This window comes from Pelobates fuscus, chromosome 2 (genome assembly GCF_036172605.1).
Source record: "Pelobates fuscus isolate aPelFus1 chromosome 2, aPelFus1.pri, whole genome shotgun sequence".
Classification (NCBI taxonomy): domain Eukaryota; kingdom Metazoa; phylum Chordata; class Amphibia; order Anura; family Pelobatidae; genus Pelobates; species Pelobates fuscus.
This window is the reverse complement of record NC_086318.1, coordinates 380,473,956-380,491,882: the sequence shown is the minus strand read 5'-3', so window position 1 is coordinate 380,491,882 and position 17,927 is coordinate 380,473,956. Positions and strand designations below refer to the sequence as shown.

The window sequence follows — 17,927 nt, the reverse complement described above, 5'->3', positions numbered from 1 at the left end:
ATGAACAGCAAGGCTTTTGGAGATACTTTTATAACCCTTTCCAGCTTTATGCAAGTCAACAATTCTTAATCGTAGGTCTTCTGAGAGCTCTTTTGTGCGAGGCATCATTCACATCAGGCAATGCTTCTTGTGAAAAGCAAACCCAGAACTGGTGTGTGTTTTTTATAGGGCAGGGCAGCTGTAACCAACACCTCCAATCTCATCTCATTGATTGGACTCCAGTTGGCTGACATCTCACTCCAATTAGCTCTTGGAGATGTCATTAGTCTAGGGGTTCACATACTTTTTCCACCTGCACTGTGAATGTTTACATGGTGTGTTCAATAAAAACATGGCAACATTTCATTCTTTGTGTGTTATTAGTTTAAGCAGACTGTGATTGTCTATTGATGTGACTTAGATGATGATCAGATCACATTTTATGACCAATTTGTGCAGAAATCCATATCATTCCAAAGGGTTCACATACTTTTTCTTGCAACTGTATATAGATGTAATTCGGTTGAATAGCACAAATAATGTGCAAGTTATGTATTTTTGAGTAAAAAGACAGAGTCTGCTGTACAGAGGGATAATCCACTTAACAGGATATTCTTATGGGAGTATCCCTCTCGTACAGCAGTGCATGGTGGGGAAATGGTCCTGTATGTTCAGTTCCCCATGTAGTCCCCTACTGTACAACCCCTGTAAAGTCACTCAAGAAACCCCTTGCATGGGGAACCACATAAATACTGTGACCTGTGAATAAAACCTCAGTTGACTCCCAGCCTATGTGTCGTCTAGTTCTTGGGAAGGAAGGATTCTTATAACGCTACCGGGATTATTGGATATTGTACCTGCCTACCTGGATTTTTATATGCTGTTCCTGTTTACCAGTGGAGATATTGTGGATTATACTACCTCTCCGCTACACGTGGCGGCCGAGCAGTCAGGAGAGGTATTGCAATATGCCTCGACATCGAGGCATCGCTGCAATACTCTCAGAGTGTCTGGAAGCGATCACGATCATATTTGCCGCGGATGTACCTAGGAGTACCTTAAGGACCGTTTTTTGTCGGGCATACCTAGTATGTCTGCGGTCCTTAAGGGGTTAACGAAAGTTAAAATTCCCTGAGAGCCTATAAGTAGTTACCCATGGATCTTGGTATACACGTAATGGATGGAGGCTGAAGACCAGTGTGAGTGACTGGATGTTTAAGCTAAGCTATGATACTTGAACTGCTGGACTTTTGTCACATTTGAGATCTTTAGATTGGGTGCTTTAATACATTACAGATTCATGATTTGATTAGAAATGAAACCAGACAATAATGCCAAATCTAGCTATATTCATCAAACTCCTTTGAACCTATATTTTAAGTAAACTGTTGATTTTTAACCAGCAGTAAGTAGATTTTATCCAAAATTACAGAAGGATATAAAATGCAAAAAAAATCAATACTTACTACAGCATAACAGCTTAGTTCTTCATTGAGTGCCTCGACCCCTCGAGGCACTCAGCACACAGGCAGAGCATCGTGGGGCAACCCGGAAGTGATCGCACCTGGGGAGCAATCACTTAGCGGCCCTGCATTCAGGAGAGGTATTGCAGGATCCCTCGACATCGTGGCATTGCTGCAAAACCCTTAGAGCGTCTGGACGCGATCACAATCGCTTCCAGTGCTCATATTTGCCGCGGATGTTCTAGTACGTCCGCGGCCCTTAAGGACCGTTTTTTGTTGGACGTACCTAGTACATCCGCAGTCCTTAAGGGGTTAAATATTGAAATATGTTGTATACATACACTCTGTCCATCATGTCGGTAAGTTACATGGCCAAAAGTATTTGAACACCCATACTAATTATTGAGTTCAGTTGTTTGAGCCTCACAAATTCCTCATAGGTGCCTGAAATGCAGTACATGAAATCACTGACAAATATTGGCAGTACAAAGCCAATTCCACTTTTAAATTGTGTGTGTCAGTGTATGTATCTGAGTGTATGTGTCAGAGTATGTGTGTGTATCTGTGTGTCAGTGTGTATCTAAGTGTATGTGTCATTGTGTGTATCTGTGTGCCAAGGTGTTCATACATGTTTGCAGGAGAGGAGGGTAGGGAGGCGCCAGAGCTGGTGAAGCCACCTCCTTGAAATGCATTTTTGCAAGTTGGGATGTCTGTAGAAGTATCAATTCTGTCTGTGTTTAGATAGATACATGTCTGTTCGTCCACCAATTGTAAAGCGGTGCGGAATTTGATGTCGCTATATAAATAACATAATAATAATAATAATTATAGAACTGATTGACGGAGACCCCTCAGCAATAGCAAAGTGCTGAACGCCTCCTTGGAAGGGAACGCCTCTTTGGAAGGGAATTCTAATCTGCCTTTTCCTTCTGTATCGCCATTGCCTTTCTCTAATGCCTTGCTGGTGATAGATGGTTGGGCTTGCATTTAAGTTTTGCCTCCAGTGTTCAGTAGGTACCGGTAATTATATTTATATGTGTTGTGCAATTACTGCTTTAATTGCATGTATATTATGACTCTTTGCTACATGGTTTCTTGTTTATATATCATTGTGTTGGATATATATATATATATATATATATATATATATATATATATATAGTGTAATTTCACATATTATTCTCAATAACCGGTTATAAAGGAAAAATTTAAATGTGTACTATTATGTATTAGTTCTGCAAAAATGAGATAGGATTACTGTAGACAACGCGATAATTTTGCTATCTTAATTGGTCATTTTACTAGATTTGTTTGATTTCATATGTATTTTTGTTTTGACAGTGTGTATCTATCATGAGTAAGGAGAGCTATTTTAATATATCATTTGATCTATATATTTGCGGGTTTTACTCAGTCCATGTTCAAATTAAATATATTTCCTTATCTAAAGCTGACCTGATCCACTTAAATGCCATTGATGTTATTTATAAAAAGCACTTGTGGATAAAAATTATAAACATGACAATGTCCACAGTCACCATGGAAACTAATGAAAAGCTCGTTTTGGATGCTACATTCCCCCCTTGCTTTTGAAACCTAACCTCAGTGTATCACCTGTTTTACAAAGAAATCATGGAAGTAAGCTAGTGTTTCCATATACATTTGTATTCATCTCTAACAGTCCAAAAGTAGATAACCCTATAATAACTATAGTACTGTAGCAGTAAACCATGGTCTTGTTGTGTAGGTTTGCTTTGAATACTGATCTGAGTTTGTTTTTTGGCAAGCTCCTATGTCAATATTGCAATATTGCAAAAATATTATATATTAACACTATATAAGTGTCGGTTTTGTGAGAGTGAATTAAAGGGTTACTCCAACCAAAAACCAATGTTTTCATAAAACATTGGTTTTCATTAGTGTAACCCTTTTTTAAGGTGGTATGTATAAGAAACTCTTTAACTTACCTCTGTTCCAAAGCTGAGTCAAAGTTCTCCTCTCAGTCTGATCCTCCTTCGCTTGTGTCACTCGCCTTTGCCGGAGGGGAAAGGAGGTCAAAGAGAATGAACAGGGGAGGATAGGGACAGAGTGGAGGGGGCAGTACTGCCATTGGCTGTCTGGCATCAATTCTGTAGAGAACTGACGTTTGGAGGCCCATAATGTTATTCTGGACTGGATAATGATGCTGCCGGAAGTGGAGTCTGGCTGCTAGGGTTTGATCTCTGGATATGTAGCATTTCATAGCATAACATACATAACACTGTACATACAGACTCCAGGCACCATGGCCACCTCAAATCAAGGTGCTTGGAGTAACTCTTTAAATATTTTTCATGTCACATTAAGAACATTAAGCTATTTGTGTATATTTAAAGAAGATTTGTATTCCCCCTTTAGTGTTGTTCCTATTAAGCTTCCATGTGGAGATTCTGAAACAATGCAGTTTGTCTGGCTAGCTGTGTGTGTGTGTGTGCATAGTAGTCATAGATACAAAATGTTTACAGAATAATCATGGACTCCACAGAGCAGCTCCCTGCCCACTCAGTCACTCACATTGAAGCATAGTCGTCCATGCCTACTGTATACAGGGGTAAAATACCTTCTTTGTTTAGAATGAATTGCATACTTTTAATAACAGTTGTAATTACTATTTTTTTAAGTAGGAAATGTTTTTTGTTTTTTTTTAATAATATGCCAAAACACTGTGGCCCAATAACTGACAACGCAGTTGTCCGTTTTGATGTCAAAAGAGAAGGAGCAGTCTTTTAAAATGACACTGTGAGCATCGTAACCACTACAGCTCATTGTAGTGGTTATGCTACTATAAGTCCAAAGGTGCTATCTACATTTTATTTTTGTCAATCCGTTTCGCTCTCAAAGCACTCAGAGACCAACTGTTCTTTGCTGATAATGTGGAAACTACATTTACACATCATTAACTTCAATACCGTCCAAGAATGATTGACTGAGAATGCTTGAAGCAAGTTAGCCCTGCGCAATTAGCCTGACATTGCCATCCAGGTTGGGCAGATTCATACTCGATAGTAGTTTACACCTCATCAGTACAACCATAAGTGGGCACCTTTATATTCCTAGGGAGAGCTTCAGTTTTTGTCTAACTACGGCTGATGAGATCCTCAAATCTGTAGCACAATAACCACAATAGTAAGCTGTAGCAGAAATTGTGTTTAGAGTGCCTAATCTCTATTTAAGACAGAGCTGCCCTGAATGAGTGCGGGTCCGCCTGAAGAACCGGCAGGTTTTCCTGGCCTGTCAATTATCCGTTTTAGTGCTCTCTGCAGGGTCCTAGTGCCCTTAGCAAAGGGCGAGCATGTCTAATGACTGGCCCGCTGAAATCAGGGTGGTGGGGAGGCCTGAAATCCAGTGGTAACAATATTCATCTTGCTTACTTTTCTTGTCACAAAGCAGATTGATCTGTTTTTAAATTATCATTATAAACCGTTTGTGCTTCGAATTAAAATTCGGCTTGCATTTCTAAACTTCTCATATTTTTCTCGTATTTGTTGCAATTCTTTTATTAAAGCGGCACTGTCATGCCGAACTTACCTTTCCTCAATCTCTTCCTCTTCTCCCCCTCTCTCGGGATCTGTTATTCTTTTCTTCCTGTCTTCTTTAGTTTTCTTTAAAATCATAAGACAAAGTAGGGACTCTGTCTTATGTAGGATTCCTCCGCTTGACCAGCTCTGACCAGCGGAGGAGCAAAGTGTGCTTCATTTCCGCTGGTCAGAGCAATTTTCCCATGATCCCTAGCTTTCCTCCCAGTTCCCACAATGCTTCCTGTCAGTATTGCTGAAAGTCCTGTCACTTAGACAGAACGCCGGCAAAACTGCCGAATTGCATCCTAACAGAATGAGAAGAGTTTCTCCATTGGTGTTAGGATGCAATTCGGTACTTTGTTCGTATCGGAATTTCATTCTAATGAATGAAACTCCGATCCTATTCATTGCTGTGGCTGCATCTTGCAGCCGCTTAGTAGATAACTCCCTAATTCCCACGGTATCAGGGAGCTATCTACTAAAAGGCTGAAAGACCTGAATTGGTCTTGAAGCCAAATGTACTAATACTAAGTAAAGATTACTTAGTATTAGTAAATAATATGCCCCTACTCGCTATACCGCGAGTAGGGGCATGTCTAGTAAGCAGTGAGCAGCCTGTGGCTGCTCACTGTAAAAAAAAAAAAAAAACACCTAATAACCCCCCCCCCCCTGCGCGGGGGTTAAAGATGGGGGGGACCTACTGTCCTCCCCCCTGGCCCCCACCCCTGCGCGGTGGGTGGGGGCCCTAATAAAATAATAAGGGGGGGGACCTACTGTCCTCCCCCCCTGGCCCCAACCCCTGCGCTGTGGGTGGGGGCCCTAATAAAATAATAAGGGGGGGACCTACTGTCCTCCCCCCCTGGCCCCCACTCCTGCGCTGTGGGTGGGGGCCTAGCGAGTAGGGGCATTGGGGAGATTTTAATCTCCCTTGTGCTATTATGGGGGTCATATTGACCCCCATAGAGTGAGGGGGGGATCTGGGGGGCTTATGAAGTGGTGGGGAGCACAGCTCCCCACCGCTTCTGTCTTTACATATTACAAGGAGGGAGCTGCACGCCGGTAGCTCCCTCCTTGTAATAAACTGATCGAACAAACGAACACTGATACACAGTGTTAGTTTGTTCGTCTGATTTTTTCTATTCATTCATTCGTCTGTCTGATGAATGAATGAATAGATGAAATTCCCGTTCGCATGTCCAGGTGTTTCACTGGGCATGTGCGGGAATCTCACAGTCTGTGTAGTGTGGGTAGATGACGTGTCCCACAGGGACTTCACCTACCCACACAAAGATGGCGGCGCCCTGAATAAAGATCGGGGCAGAAGATACAGATTTAAAAATAGGTAATCTGGGGGGCTTAGGGGCATTTGGGGGGTGACTAGGGGGTCAATTGGATGTAGTGGAGGCGGGAGGGGGGTTAAAAAAAAAACGGGATTCGGCATGACAGTGCCGCTTTAAATTTGTTTTTGTTTCCTGGCTGTTGACATTCTGTTTTGTGTTGGTTAAAATTACCATTATTTTCAAGTAATATTGTTTACAGCTTTTATTATGTAATTTTCTATCCACTTTTGTATAGATTTACTAAAAATAGAAGATATGGAAAATGTTAATGCATAGTTATGTGTAAAATAATTGTCTTGTACTTTATAGGCTATTGACTTGATTGTATTTGTTCAACCTATGGAACTGCCTCTTCAAATGAGACTTTGGCTTACTAGCTTTCATTTAGCAAATTATACTGTAAAAAACAATTATTAGCAGAAGAATAAATTAATAACTTCATTAAGATGCTGATGCAGTGGAGAAAACCAGAAAGTGGGGACAGATATAGCTAATAGATGTATGATATGTAGACCAACATAAACGAATAGGAAAAACAAATGAAAAGGACTTGCGGATATCAGGATCGGGATTATGGTATCATTTCAGCCAATCGGGTTCTACTCTAGATGGGAGAGAGTTGTTGGGGAGACGCTTACAGACTGTGAATGGGACAACATTTTCACCCTGACACACAAATTGTCCACTAGCTCAAAATACTAGGAACTAAGCTACGAGCTTTTAACAATCTGGTATCGGACGCCAGACGTCTTACACCACATGAATACAGAGAGTCTGGCAGTCTGTTGGTGCTGCGGAGGGGAATATGGTGGTCCTACCCAGTGATCACCCTATTCTGGACTATGGTGAATTCTAAAATCTGTGAGATTACGTGCACAGACCTGCCACTACAACCCAGGGCTGGTGCAAGGATTTTTGCCGCCCTAGGCAAAATAAAAATTTGCCGTCCCACCCCCATGTGACATCACAATGCCCCACGCATATGATCTGCCATATGAACTAACGCCAGTGCTGCACACAGTGTGTGTTTACATTAAAAAGCCTGCAGGTGAGGCCCACCCATAAGTCCACCTACATGTTCCACCCATGAGTTCACTCACAGGGAGTGGAGTATGTAGGGTATGTGTTATGTGTTATTGTAGAGGATCTAATGTGTGTGCTTGTGGAATGTAGAGTATAGGGATACCAGTTTGTGTGTAGTGAAAGCAGTGTGTGTTTGTGTATAAGGGATGTATTGTGTGTTTCTGGTTGTGTGTAAGGGATGCATTGTGTGAATCTGTGTTTATATGCATAAGGGATGCAAGGTATGTTTCTGTGTATGTAAGGGATGCAGTGTGTGTGTCTGTAAGGGGTGCATTGAGTGTGTGTAAGAGATGCATTGTGTTTCTGTGTGTATGTAAGAGAAACAGTGTGTTTGTTTCTGTGTATGTGTGCAAAGGATGCATTGTCTTTATGTGTAAGGGTTGCATTGTGTGTGTGTGTAATGGATGCATTGTGTGTTTCTTTGTGTGTAAGTGAAGCATGTTGTGTTTATATGTGTGTAGGGATGCATTGTGTGTTTCTGTGTACGTATAGGGATGCATTCTCTCTGTGTGTGTGTGTGTGTGTGTGTGTGTTTGTGCGCGTAGTGTGAAAGAGCTCCCTGTCCTGCCCCCTGTCCTATAGAGATACATAACATGGAGACCCTGACTGCGGACATGAGAGGCCGCTCTGACAAATGCGCCTTGACTTGGTACCCCTAGTTGGACTATATTACCTAAACTAGACCTTGAACTGCCAACTTTCCCATAACTGGGGGCATATCTGTCCTCCCAATGCTGATGACAGTCCACAACAGACCCGACTACACGCTCAGGGACCCACGACGCCCACTACCGTGTCAACTCAGACACTTGGACTACAATTCCCCCCCCTCCCCCTATACCTGTTCTTAAATAATAGAAGGTAATTTTCCAACACCACTACCCAGCGGATTTTATTGGGTTCCTGTAACTAAGGATAACCCTTATTCCTCAGAGGCTAATCCTAATGGGGTCACATACTGGGGGCTTCCAAGAGAGAGGCTGAGCTATCTTGGGACATGCTAAATGAAAACTAGACAAGGTAAGCCAACATAAAAATTACTTTAGGTAAAGTAATTTACCTAGTTTCATGTCCACAGCCAGGAGGACAGCTGGAATAAAGTTTTTTTTTTTTTTTTTTTTTTTTTTTAAATGAATTGCTAAGACTTTAGTATAAGAAAAAAAAATCAACCTAACTCTGTTCAGGGAATAGAACAATGATCAACTTTGACTTAAGTTTGATGGTTTAAGGTTTTCTCTACCCCATTTGTCATTACGATTTCCTAAATATTAATATTTTCTTTGGCATGCAATGATTAGTATAAAATAATAATGGTTTACAAGTAAATATTAATGCTTTATAAGCCCTGGGATAGCTGCTTATAATTTACATGAGCTCAGCATAGACCTAAGCTTGAAATGACCATCAATGACATCACAATCGGTCAAGAGTCCCCAGTGATGTCATTGCACATTGTCACTGGGGAAACCACATAAACAGACACATACATAGTCTGATACATAGCCTAGGGATGGTGTGACAATAAAGGTACAGTGCTCTTCATTGAATTTATTTATTGCTTATGAAATGTACCATAATGTATTTTAATAAAATCCAAGTATTTTATCATAGAGCTAAGAATTTTTTGGGTGATATACTGTAAAACGTATATGTATTGTCAGGACATACACCCAAATTGGCTAGTTTCTGTATGAAAGATAACGGCCGAATATGCCTTTTGTTTAATTCCTTTCATTTCTTCATACAGATATCAAAGATTTGAAAAGGCGTTCTTGCTTGCTATAGATATTGGTACACGTGACCTATTCATGGTAAGTCAATGTTTGTATTTAAAGCGGCTTTGTCTTATTTTTTTATATTTTTATGTCCCTTTGATAATTTACAAAATGGTAAACCGTCTTAGTTAGCGCTTCGATTTGTTCTTCACTATACAGTTGTTCTTAACCATTAATTTGTGTTTATCTTTGCATTGTAATTGCTAAAACATGGTAGCTTTCACTTTAATCAGCCTGAGTGCAACTAATCCATGCCTTTAAAAGATCTCTGGTGCATCAAGGCTATAAAGGCAGTCTTTGCACCATTACTCTTAAACCCTCCTACTGTGCCTCTTTAGTCCCCATGAACAGTGACAAATTATGAACGCTCCTGAAAGTACTTTCTAAAACAACAAAGCTGTGACATAGGCTCAAGGAGTTTAACATTTAATTCTTTCTTTTGCCCTCCCCTTTAATTAGCTACAAAAGTAATATTAACCAGTTCTTTAAACTTCCTCTGCGGACAGCTCCCCATGAGTCTGTTGTTTTAGAAGACCTTGCAACACATGTCCCAGTAAGGTCAGTTGACCAAAGTAACCTACTTTCCTTCTCTCCCAGCATGTAATCATTACACAGCAGATTTTTTTGTTTTCTGCAGAACAATGGAAATAAAACTGTTATAATGCCTTTTTCATTGATTCGTTTGCTAGCCTCTTTTGCATAATGAAGACATTCTGGTGTCTTAAAACGAAGTCTTAGACAGTAAATGCTAATAATGTTTATCCTTAAAAGTCACTTAACCTGCAGGTTTTATCTCCCAGTTTAAATTATAAGTGGAATTGCATCATGAAACACCCTCACTCTCCTGAGTTTGCAAATTGCTACCTAATTATATAAAACAAACGTTTTGTGAACCTTTTTGATGGCTCTTTTTATACAGCTTTAATTACCGTTAAATGTACATTCTGTCACTTAATTAGCAGAACATCGAGAACACCGGTAAAATGCATCTGTCTCAGAAGATGTAATTATCTAGGTCTATTTTAAGAATGAACTTTATTAATTTTGGTGTGATTTCATGCAAATTAGATTCTTTTTTTCCCTTTTCATTATGTCAAAATATTGAAAGGTGAATAAATGAATGTCTTAAATCTGTCATGGTTAACCTTAGGATCCCAAATGTCTGTGTTTGTCACTTCCCATAATGCTCAGTTAGACTTTAGGTGTCATGGTTGGCCATTAGTGATGTCGCGAACATAACATTTTCCGTTCACGAACTTCCGCAAATGTTCGCGAACGGGCGAACCGCCATAGACTTCAATAGGCAGGCGAATTTTAAAACCCACAGGGACTCTTTCTGGCCACAATAGTGATGGGAAAGTTGTTTCAAGGTGACTAACACCTGAACTGTGGCATGCCGGAGGGGGATCCATGGCAAAACTTCCATGGAAAATTACATAGTTGATGCAGAGTCTGGTTTTAATCCATAAAGGGCATAAATCACCTAACATTCCTAAATTGTTTGGAATAACGTGCTTTAAAACATCAGGTATGATGTTGTATCGATCAGGTAGTGTAAGGGTTCCGCCCGCTTCACAGTGACAGACCAAACTCCCCGTTTAACGCACCGCAAACAACCGCAAACAGTCCATTTGCACAACAGCAAACTCCCCATTTGCACAAGGTTGAATACCAAGCTAGCCATGTCCCGTTCCTTGTCCTCACTGATGTCATTGAAGGTCTCTTCCTCCACCCAGCCACGTACAACACCAAGGGTCCCCGAAAGGTGACAACAAGCCCCCTGTATTTTTTTTTTTTAAATGTACACTACTGTTACACCAGATATGAGTTGCACTGGTGTGACACTGTGCCCTGGCAGGCCCTGAAACGCACACGTGTGAAGGAAACTGACTGCTATTATATTACAGTCAAAAAAGTTTTGGGTTTTTTTAAATGCAAGCTATTGTGACACCAGATATGAGTGGTGGCACTGGGCAAGTGGGCACAGTATACGCTGTGAGCCTGACACACACGCTGGCAGGCAGGCAACTGCAATTAGATTACACAGGAAAAAAAAAAAGGGCTTTATGGGGTGCTGTCCTTACAGCAGAGATCAGATGAGTCCTTCAGGACTGTAGTGGACACTGAATACGCTAGCCTAGCTATCGATTTCCCTATTAAATCAGCAGCAGCTATACTGTCCCTCCTCTCACTAAGAATGCAGCTTGCGGGGGGCGGGGCCTAGCTGTCATGGAGGAAAGACACACTTTGTGTGAGCTCCCTCAATATCTCACTTTAAGCAGCTATCAACAAGCGAATTTCACCCCAGAACGGGATGACCCAGCAATGTTGCTCCTACCTGACCGACCCGACATGCTTAATAGCGGTCAGCAACTCGACAGAGTCTTACTTACCTCCGCGTGGCAAGTGTGATCTGGTGCTCACCGGGCGGGAGAGGTGGCCGATCTCCCGATCCTGGGATGCCCAGGAGCAGCTACTTCCCGGCAGGAGCTCCATTACCCCCCCCCCCCCCCCCTCGGACCGGTGGGAGTTATCCCGGTCCACCCCTGAGAGGCTGTCTGGAGCTAATGGATGCACAGAGCACAGCCGCCCAGGCTGACATACTCATCTGCGACTCTCCCAATATGGCGGCAGCCGCGTGTCCTCCTGGTACCAGCAAAGCATGGCAGGATATTGAGTCTAAGCTGGATAGACTCTTTAATCAATTTTGGACGCAAATAACAAGCAGGAAGCCCCAACAAGCTCCACCACAGCCCCAACAAGCTCCACCACAGCTAAGCGAAGCAGTCCCCATTAAAATCCACAAACGCAAAAGGCGTCGAAGACGGGACCGGAGGCACAAACAGAAATGCAGAGACTGCCCCACGTCAAGCACTCGCCTCCACCTTAAGCCACCACAATTCCACACCGGACGTGAAGCACCACCGGGACAGATCCGACCACCCGACAAAACAAGCTTCCACCACCTCAAGCCACGAACCCGGCACTCAGCCAGAGACTTGCCTTTGTTGTTCCAGGTATCAGGGACTCCCAGGGTCTGCACCTGGCGCTCAGAAGGGATCGGATGAGCACAAGCAGTAAACAGCAGCCTGCCAAGCATGTCCCACTATAGCCGATCCTCCACACCATGCCTTTGATCACATGAACTGCTCTCTGCACATTAACTAATCGTAAAGTAGCAAGCGTTTAAACATGTCATTATTTCACCTCCTAAAGAGTTTATTGTCGTAGTTCCTTACATGCCTTTACCTTAACCGTTCATGTATTATGTTATTCACTAGTCTCATCTCATGGGGCGACTCACACTTGATTTATAACTAGTGGTGGAGCTGTTGATATAAATACACAGTTGATAACGTGCAAGCTACACCCTAAACATGACAGCCATCTTTCACAACAATGTACTGCTATATACTCATACCCTCAGTGCAACTAGCCATGATATACGCACGTTCAGCCTAGCATGCTCAACTATAACACTGTCTAAAAATAAATAAAAAAAGAATAAAAAAATAAAAGAATGCAGCTTCCGAATGAATCTAAAATGGATGCTGTCCAGGAGGTGGGAGGGTCTGGGAGGGAGGGTCTGCTGCTGATTGGCTGGAATGTGTCTGCTGACTGTGAGGTACAGGGTCAAAGTTTACTCAATATTGACGAATAGGGGGCGGACCGGACATCGCATATGTTTGCCGTCCGTGGCGAACGCGAACAAGCTATGTTCACCAGGATCTATTCGCCAGCAAACCGTTCGCGACATAACTATTGGCCATCAATATACTGACAGTACAACTCAATAGACCACTTATGTTACAAATGTGTTATTAGCTTTTATTTGTATATTGTATTAAATTAGTAGAATATTGATAAGCAGAAATGCATACCTCAGGCATCTCAAAGGATGTTGCGTACTCCATCTAGGGATCCTGGGTTCCGGATATGAACATATGGCACATATATTTTGGCTTAAATTTTCCAGGTTGGTTGCCAATTTACCACAATACTCTGTTTTTTAAAAGGCATCAACGTGTTTTGACTCCATTGCAATATGGCATGTAACAATGGAAAATTTCATTTTGCAATTCCAACTAAATTCACCGTAGCTTGGTTAGATATATTTTTTGGGAATAATTAAAAAATGTTATCACTTGTCAACATTTACTTGATAATTCAAAATATAATTTTCCAGAGACGTTACACTTAATACACAATCATAAATTGTATTTTTCAATTTTGGAGAAGCAAGAATCAACAAAACATGCCATAGTGACATCAGTGAGTAAAATGCGACACAGTCACTGCACTGCTGATCCGCTGCAGTTTCTCTAAACTAATTGAACTTCTGGAGTGTCAACTGTATGAATGTCAAGCTAATCAGCCACTAGTATTTGTCTGCAGTTAGTCTTCAGTGATAATTAGAATGAGTCAGCTGCAGGCCCATGCTGATGTCATTACAATTATGGAGCTTTCCAGCATCTACTTTTCTTTATATCCTAGCTAGGATACTTGGGATACATAAATACCTAAGGCTTTAGTTATTCCTCTCAAAAAAAGAATTTTACTGCATTAATGAAGCTTTGATGTTTTTGCTATGCAACATGTACACTCAGGGCTGCCATCCAAATCCTTGCGACTCCTTACAGGCCCACTGGCCAGGCCCACACACATTCACACACATGAGACACAGAGATAAACATTCACAGATCTGCATTCCAGACAAACACACAGCTATGCACTCACAGACTTATACTTAGATACATAGAACCAGATATACACACCTAGAAACATACTGTCAGACAGGTACACCCAATGATACTCCCTGTCAGACACAAATATTGATATATACTGTCAGACACACAGGTTCTCACTGTCCACACATACATAAACACACTGCCAGGTACACACATAAAGATTTTTCCAGACACAATCACAAACGCAAACACACACAAAGTCCTACACTGGGACACGCACGCAGTCACTGCACTGGCAGACACACACACAAATATTAAAATCCTGTATGCAGAATGTTTCTTCCAGGGCTGCAAGTTCTAGTCATTGCTTCCCTTCTTCGCTGTTCTTCATGGGTGCTTGTTTAAAAGAGATCTGATGTTACATCCTCCCGCCTTTGCCATTCAGGAGTGAAGAAGCAGCTGACAGTACTTCCCAGTACTAGTCCCAAGAGTCCCACTGTGCAAGAGTTCTGCAATACGGTCCAGTTAGTATTCGTATATTTATACCTCCCAATCTGAGCTTTACATTGTTGCAGGAGCTCATCCATGCCCCAGTACTCGGCCAAGCCCGTAAACCAAGTAGTGACTTTACCCTCACCGAGGAGGCCCTGTCCACACCATCCTTATTGACATACACCAGTTTTAACCCTAACTTTATAGCTTTAATTGTAAATATAAAACATTATATTGATAGCATAATCTAGGAGTCATCATGCAGAGACTCAATAAAATTTCAACTTCGAGCTTATTCTCCACTACAATCTATTCAACCTCCACCAAATTAGAAAAAAATAATTTACTTTTAACAGCAAACAACGCCTGCAAGCTTTAGGGAGCCATCTTATTGACCCTGTTTTGTGAATCTTCTTTTTCCAAGATGAATTTATTTGATTTTCTCTTTTTATCCTATGATTTTTTAGAAACACTCTTTTTGCTAACCACCTAAATGCTCTGTCCTATAGTACACAACCCAGGCTGTTGGATGTAGAGCCCACAACTGACTTTATGTTTTCTGTTCTCATTACAATTCCCTTCACCTCCTCTGAAAGATACCTAATCCCCACATCAGCTTTAACCACAAGCTCACTATCTTGTTTTATCAATTCAACATGATTGTTTTCTAAGATCTACTTGATATGTTTGTATACCCATTGTAAAGTACTGAAGAATAAGTACCAAATGATTCTGGGATGTATTTCAATTGTCCTTTGAAATGTATTCTTTCCTCTGCCACCTTTTTGTGTCATTGCACATTATCCCTTTAGATTGTAAGCTCACAGGCCAACTTGCATAGCACTTTGTATAAAAGTACTACAAATGTCAGATTAAAAACCCTTTGTAGGGGTCTCCCTTTGTACTAGTATGCCCTATTATATATCTATCTGTCTAAAACCCTACTTATGATTAATCACACTAAATGTATAAAGCTCTCTGACTAAGCAAGCTTTATGAGAACTTGATATATATATTATTATTTATTTATTAAGATCGCAAAGCCATAAAAGTTAGGATAGACAACCAGGGTACGTGTTACTATTATAGTTCATTTGGTATCTGAGTCAGAACTGATAAATATGCTGTGTCTCTACCTATTTTTGTCCTAATGTGTATTTCTACAGTTTATTGTTTTAAGGGCACTAGAATAAAACTGCTGCTTATTACATAATTGATGATAAAGCAACAAGTCACAATCAATGTATCGGCATTTATTATATACGTCCAGGAGCAGAGGTTCACCATTGATTGATCATTCAACTGTGAGTTTTTTGTCCTAAAAATGTGGCAGCAGCAATGTTACAGGTCAATGGTCAGGTAAATGTGCCCTCATTAGGGACATTTCTTTCATCTGTGTTAACTGGGATTGAAAGAAAGAGAGATTTTTTAATTTATTTCCCCCCCGCCTCCAAACATATTAAGATTACTTTAAATATACAGATGAAGAACGTTGGTGGTCAGTTAAGTCCTTTTATTGTAACATTGGAGATACTTTATTCCTGGCTTTCATCTCCTGATTGTGGATGTCCTACGATAGTGGTTCATCACTGTAACATTCTAGGTATGTGTTACTCTGCCCTACCCTGATTACTACTATTCCTGTTTATCTACTCTTTGGCGTCTGTCCTTTTGTCCTGTCATCTACATCAGAAACTGCATTATTTGTCTTGGCTCTCCTTCTGATTTTCTCAACTTCATTTTCCTTTGTTTCATACTTATTGTACCGAGTATATATTGCATGTTTAAGCAAATTGTAAAAAAAAAAATGCAACAGCCTTTCCAAAGTGATGTTTAACGTGAAATATCTCTCTAAATGTCATGCATGTCAGGATTATATTGATCCAGCATGCATAATAGTATCACAAAAAGATATGGAAGGGCTGCGCCAAATAAGGGTAGATAGTCCAGTAAAGTATTGATAGGGTGCCAATAGATGGTCTAGGATACTTGATAGAGTTCCTCTGTGGATGCGTCTAGTGTAGACCGTTCCGTATATGAAAATACAAGAGAGGTAGAGGCGACTAATGGTATAGTATGAAAGTTCAGGGTGTGATAGGTAACAAAATGTAGAGAACTCACATTCAAGAGAGCTATGGCCAGCTCTGGTGTGGATTGCGTACAGCGGTATAATCCCCGCTTATAGGATATCTAGCGAGGGGGTCTCCGTCAACACCGTCTGGTAGTCCAGAACTCGGAAAGGAAAGACAGAAAGCGACAATAGTGCTCTCAATTTTGATGTGGTTCAGTGTGCAGATAAGAAGAGGTAAAAAACTTACATTTGAGGGAGCTATGGCCAGCTCTGGTGTGGATAGCGTACAGTGGTATAATCCCCGCTTATAGGATTTGTAGCGGCGATACGTCCGTCAGCACCGTCTGGTGATCCAAGGCTCCAATATAGAAAAATAAAAAGCAGCAATAGTGCTCTCAATTGTGATAGGTTAAGAGAGTAGTAGAGGAAATAAAATAATACTCACAAAGATAGAGCAGAGGTACTGCTCTATGGATAGGCGCTTGTGGTATGATCCCCACCTAGGATTTCTTGGAGTACTGGAACTTTAAAATTGCCAGTGGAAGTAAAAGTAACCAGGAAAGGTTAAAATGCCAGGAATAGGTAAAAAAAGTTTAAAGTGCATAGAGAGTGCAATAAAAAGAGGATTGGTACAATAAAGTAGCCAAAAAACTTTTATTGATCTAAAATACACAATAAAATACAGAATTAATAACCATAAACGCGTTTCACCATAAGTGGCTTCTTCAGAATGGGATAAATCATACCACCAGCGCCTATCCATAGAGCAGTACCTCTGCTCTATCTTTGTGAGTATTATTTTATTTCCTCTACTACTCTCTTAACCTATCACAATTGAGAGCACTATTACTGCTTTTTATTTTTCTATATTGGAGCCTTGGATCACCAGACGGTGCTGACGGACGTATCGCCGCTACAAATCCTATAAGCGGGGATTATACCGCTGTACGCTATCCACACCAGAGCTGGCCATAGCTCCCTCAAATGTGAGTTTTTTACCTCTTCTTATCTGCACACTGAACCACATCAAAATTGAGAGCACTATTGTCGCTTTCTGTCTTTCCTTTCCGAGTTCTGGACTACCAGACGGTGTTGACGGAGACCCCCTCCCTACATATCGTATAAGTGGGGATTATACTGCTGTACGCAATCCACACCAGAGCTGGCCATAGCTCTTGAATGTGAGTTCTCTACATTTTGTTACCTATCACACCCTGAACTTTCATACTATACCATTAGTCGCCTCTACCTCTCTTGTATTTTCATATACGGAACGGTCTACACTAGACGCATCCACAGAGGAACTCTATCAAGTATCCTAGACCATCTATTGGCACCCTATCAATACTTTACTGGACTATCTACCCTTATTTGGCGCAGCCCTTCCATATCTTTTTGTATCTATCCACCGAAGGACCCGAGGGGTTTTCCTTCATTTGGGTTGCTGCCTACCTTGACTAATTTTGTGATTACTAGCGC

At 41.1% G+C, this 17,927-nt stretch overlaps 1 protein-coding gene across 1 annotated transcript in view; it reads left to right on the top strand.

The window, feature by feature from the left end:
* Positions 1 to 17,927, top strand: part of WDPCP (WD repeat containing planar cell polarity effector) — a 262,222-nt gene that overhangs the window by 136,461 nt on the left and 107,834 nt on the right. Inside the window, exon 12 of the mRNA XM_063441857.1 lies at positions 9,170 to 9,233. Coding sequence (XP_063297927.1) covers positions 9,170 to 9,233 — 64 coding nt within the window. The remainder of the gene's footprint in view (positions 1 to 9,169; positions 9,234 to 17,927) is intronic.